Source organism: Dipodomys ordii, unplaced genomic scaffold, assembly GCF_000151885.1.
Source record: "Dipodomys ordii isolate 6190 unplaced genomic scaffold, Dord_2.0 Scaffold91, whole genome shotgun sequence".
Taxonomy (NCBI): domain Eukaryota; kingdom Metazoa; phylum Chordata; class Mammalia; order Rodentia; family Heteromyidae; genus Dipodomys; species Dipodomys ordii.
The window spans coordinates 4,382,009-4,385,248 of record NW_012267307.1 but is presented as its reverse complement, the minus strand read 5'-3'; the positions used below and the strand labels follow the sequence as shown (position 1 = coordinate 4,385,248).

Sequence of the window (3,240 nt, the reverse complement as noted above, 5' to 3'; positions counted from 1 at the left end):
CGGTGTGCACACACAACCTCCCTGACTGCCGGTGTGCACACACAACCTCCCTGACTGCCGGTGTGCACACACAACCTCCCTGACTGTCGGTGTGCACACACAACCTCCCTGACTGCCAGTGTGCACACACAACCTCCCTGACTGCCAGTGTGCACACAACCTCCCTGTCAGCATATACACACAAGCTCCCTGTCAGCATATACACACAAGCTCCCTTTCAGCATATACACACAAGCTCCCTGCCAGTGTACACACGAGCTCCCTGTCAGTGTGCACACAAGCTCCCTGTCAGTGTACACACAAGCTCCCTGTCAGTGTACACACAAGCTCCCTGTCAGCATATACACACAAACTCCCTGTCAGCATATACACACAAGCTCCCTGTCAGTGTGTGCACACAAGCTCCCTGTCAAGTGTGCACACAAGCTCCCTGTCAGTGTGCACACAAGCTGCCTGTCAGTGTACACACAAGCTCCCTGTCAGTGTGCACACAAGCTCCCTGTCAGTGTGTGCACACGAGCTCCCTGTCAGCATATACACACAAGCTCCCTGTCAGCATATACACACAAGCTCCCTGTCAGTGTGCACACAAGCTCCCTGTCAGTGTACACACAAGCTCCCTGTCAGCATATACACACAAGCTCCCTGTCAGTGTACACACAAGCTCCCTGTCAGTGTGCACACAAGCTCCCTGTCAGTGTGCACACAAGCTCCCTGTCAGTGTGCACACAAGCTCCCTGTCAGCATATACACACAAGCTCCCTGACTGCCGGCGTGCACAGGCCTCTCTCCTGGGTGGAGGGGGCAGGCATGCGCGCTGCTCTGGGGGTGCGGGCTAAAGTCCCTTCTGCACTCCTCACGGTGACAGCAATTGAAGTGATGTGCAGTCAGCAAAGCCCCTGCGGGCATGGGTTTACCGAGAACATGGCCATGTGTACACCCGTGGCCAGCCCCGAGGAGGTGGGACTGCTCCCGGAATGCACACGTGGCAGCCGGGAGCGTGGCCTGCAGGAAGGAGCGGGGGCTGTGCTGCTGCTGACGGCATTCAGGGGTGGTGTTGGGGCAGCCTTTGGAACGGGGTCCTGGGGTGAGACCAGCCTGCCCACTCCTGCTTACCTCATGTAGGACACGGGGGCCAGCGACTTGGGCTTCGCCCACTGGTACGGGGCCTGCGGCACGGACAGGTACTGCTCGCAGAAGCCGCCCTTCCTCAGGTGCTGGAAGGCAAAGTCCTCGGGCGGGAAGTCGGAGGCGGGCGGGGTGGCGCCCGGCTCGTCCCCCGCGGGCTCCACCTTGAGCGCCACGGGGGGCGCGGGCTCCGGGGCCGTCTTGCGGGCCTTGGTGGGGACCCCGTCGCCCGGGCCCAGGCTGCCGTCGGTGGTGAGGGCGTTGATGGCCGCCACGATGGCGGCGCTGGTGTACTGGGTGGTGGTGCTGAGCCAGGTGTCCTCCGTCCCGCTGACGCGGCGGGAGCCGAGCGGCGAGGGCGCCGGGGACCCCCGGGGCGAGCAGGGGGCCTGGCTGCCATTCAGGCAGTACTTGCGCTTGTTGCAGGGGGACGTGGGCCTCGAGCCCCGGGCCCCCAGCCAGCTCTCCTCTGTGACGCTCGCCCGGGGCGAGGTGGACGGAGAATGGCGAGGAGAGCCCAGCAGGTGGCAGGCGCCCAGGCCCCGGGGAAAGGCCTCCTCCGGGTCTGTGGTCTTCGGGGACACGCAGGGGGACTGCCAGGGCGATGTCTGGGGCGAGGCGTAGGGGTAGGAGTGGCCGGACTCATAGGAGGAGGCCTCGGAGTTGCAGCTTCGGGAGGAGAGGCTGCTGGCCGGGCTCAGGCAGGACGGGTCTCGGTAGGCCTCCAGGCCGGGCAGGGGCAGCGTGGCGGTGGACGGCGAGCGCCGGCAGCTGGGAAGCAGGTCCTCCACGTCCGCATCGTGGAGGAACGGGCCGCCCGCGTGGTGCAGGCCCAGGTACGACGTGATCTCGATGCGGGGGCTCTCCAGGGCCGGAGTGCCGTTGGGCCGATTGTTACCAGAAGACAGAAAATATCCCGAGGGCCCGCCGTCCACGGCACCCCCATACCCCAAGGGGTGGCCAGCGGGAGGAAGAGCTGGCACGCCGGGCGCAGAGGGCTGGAGGTCGTGGCAGGGCCCGGGCAGGGAGGGGTGTGCCACGGGCAGAGGCAGCGCGGAGCTCACGGAGGGGGGCGCATAGCTGTAGTGCTCTGGAAGGTGAAAGAGAAGAGATGGTAAACCCCGGAGTTCAGTGGACACCAGACCTGGCACCCACCGTACCCCACAGCCCCAGACCCACACCCCTGGCCTCACCCCTGCGTCCAGCCTGCTCCAAAGCCGCCCGCCCGCCTCAGCTACTGGGTCCCTGGACGTCCTCTTGAGAGGTCTGACCTGCGACTACTGTCTTCTGCTTCTCATTCGACAATCTGGACTTCCGAGCCCAACCCAACACCTGGGTCATCAACTATATATTTTTTTCTCTTTTAAGAAATGCCACGGCAGACACTGGTGGCTCACACCTGTCATCCTAGCCACTCAGGAGGCTGAGATCTGAGGATCACGGCTCAGAGCCAGCCTGGGCAGGAAAGTCTGTGATTCTTATCTCCACTTAACCTCAAGAAAACCAGAAGTAGAGCTGTGGCTCTAAGCGGTAGAGCCCTAGTCTTGAGCTAAAGAGCTCAGGGACGGCACCAGCGCTCTATGTTCCAGCCCTGTGACCAACAACAACAATAAAACCAGCAAGCAAGCAAGCAAGATCAATCTAATATTGTGTGTTCATTCATTTATCTCTTTGGCCAACAGAAACCAAGTTCCAAGCAGTTAGGAATTTTTCCTGCCTTAATCTGGTTCACAGCTGTCTTCAGAGCCTCACAGTATGCCTGGCACAGGTAAGGGGTTTAATTTAATTGGGGGTGGAGGGAACACACCTCTCCTAGCATCACCCAGTGGGCTGAAAGAAGACCACAGGCCAAAGGCCACCTGGGCTATGCAGGAAGCCCCTCTCTCCAAAAAGCAAGCAAATGTTCATTCTGTTTCGTGGGCAGATGGTGGGTGGATGGGCAGACAGATGAAGGGCCACGTGGATGAATGGTGGATGGGTGGATGGATGGTGGATGGGTGGATGGATGGTGGATGGGTGGATGGATGGTGGATGGATGGTGGATGGGTGGATGGATGGTGGATGGGTGGATGGATGGTGGATGGGTGGATGGATGGTGGATGGGTGGATGGA

General features: G+C 61.2%; 1 protein-coding gene across 1 annotated transcript in view; it reads right to left on the bottom strand.

Annotated features, from left to right (window-relative positions):
* Positions 1–3,240, bottom strand: part of Nfatc1 (nuclear factor of activated T-cells, cytoplasmic, calcineurin-dependent 1) — a 117,471-nt gene that overhangs the window by 110,326 nt on the left and 3,905 nt on the right. The window contains exon 2 of the mRNA XM_013026119.1: positions 1,117–2,218. Within this exon, the coding sequence (XP_012881573.1) occupies positions 1,117–2,218 (1,102 nt within the window). The remainder of the gene's footprint in view (positions 1–1,116; positions 2,219–3,240) is intronic.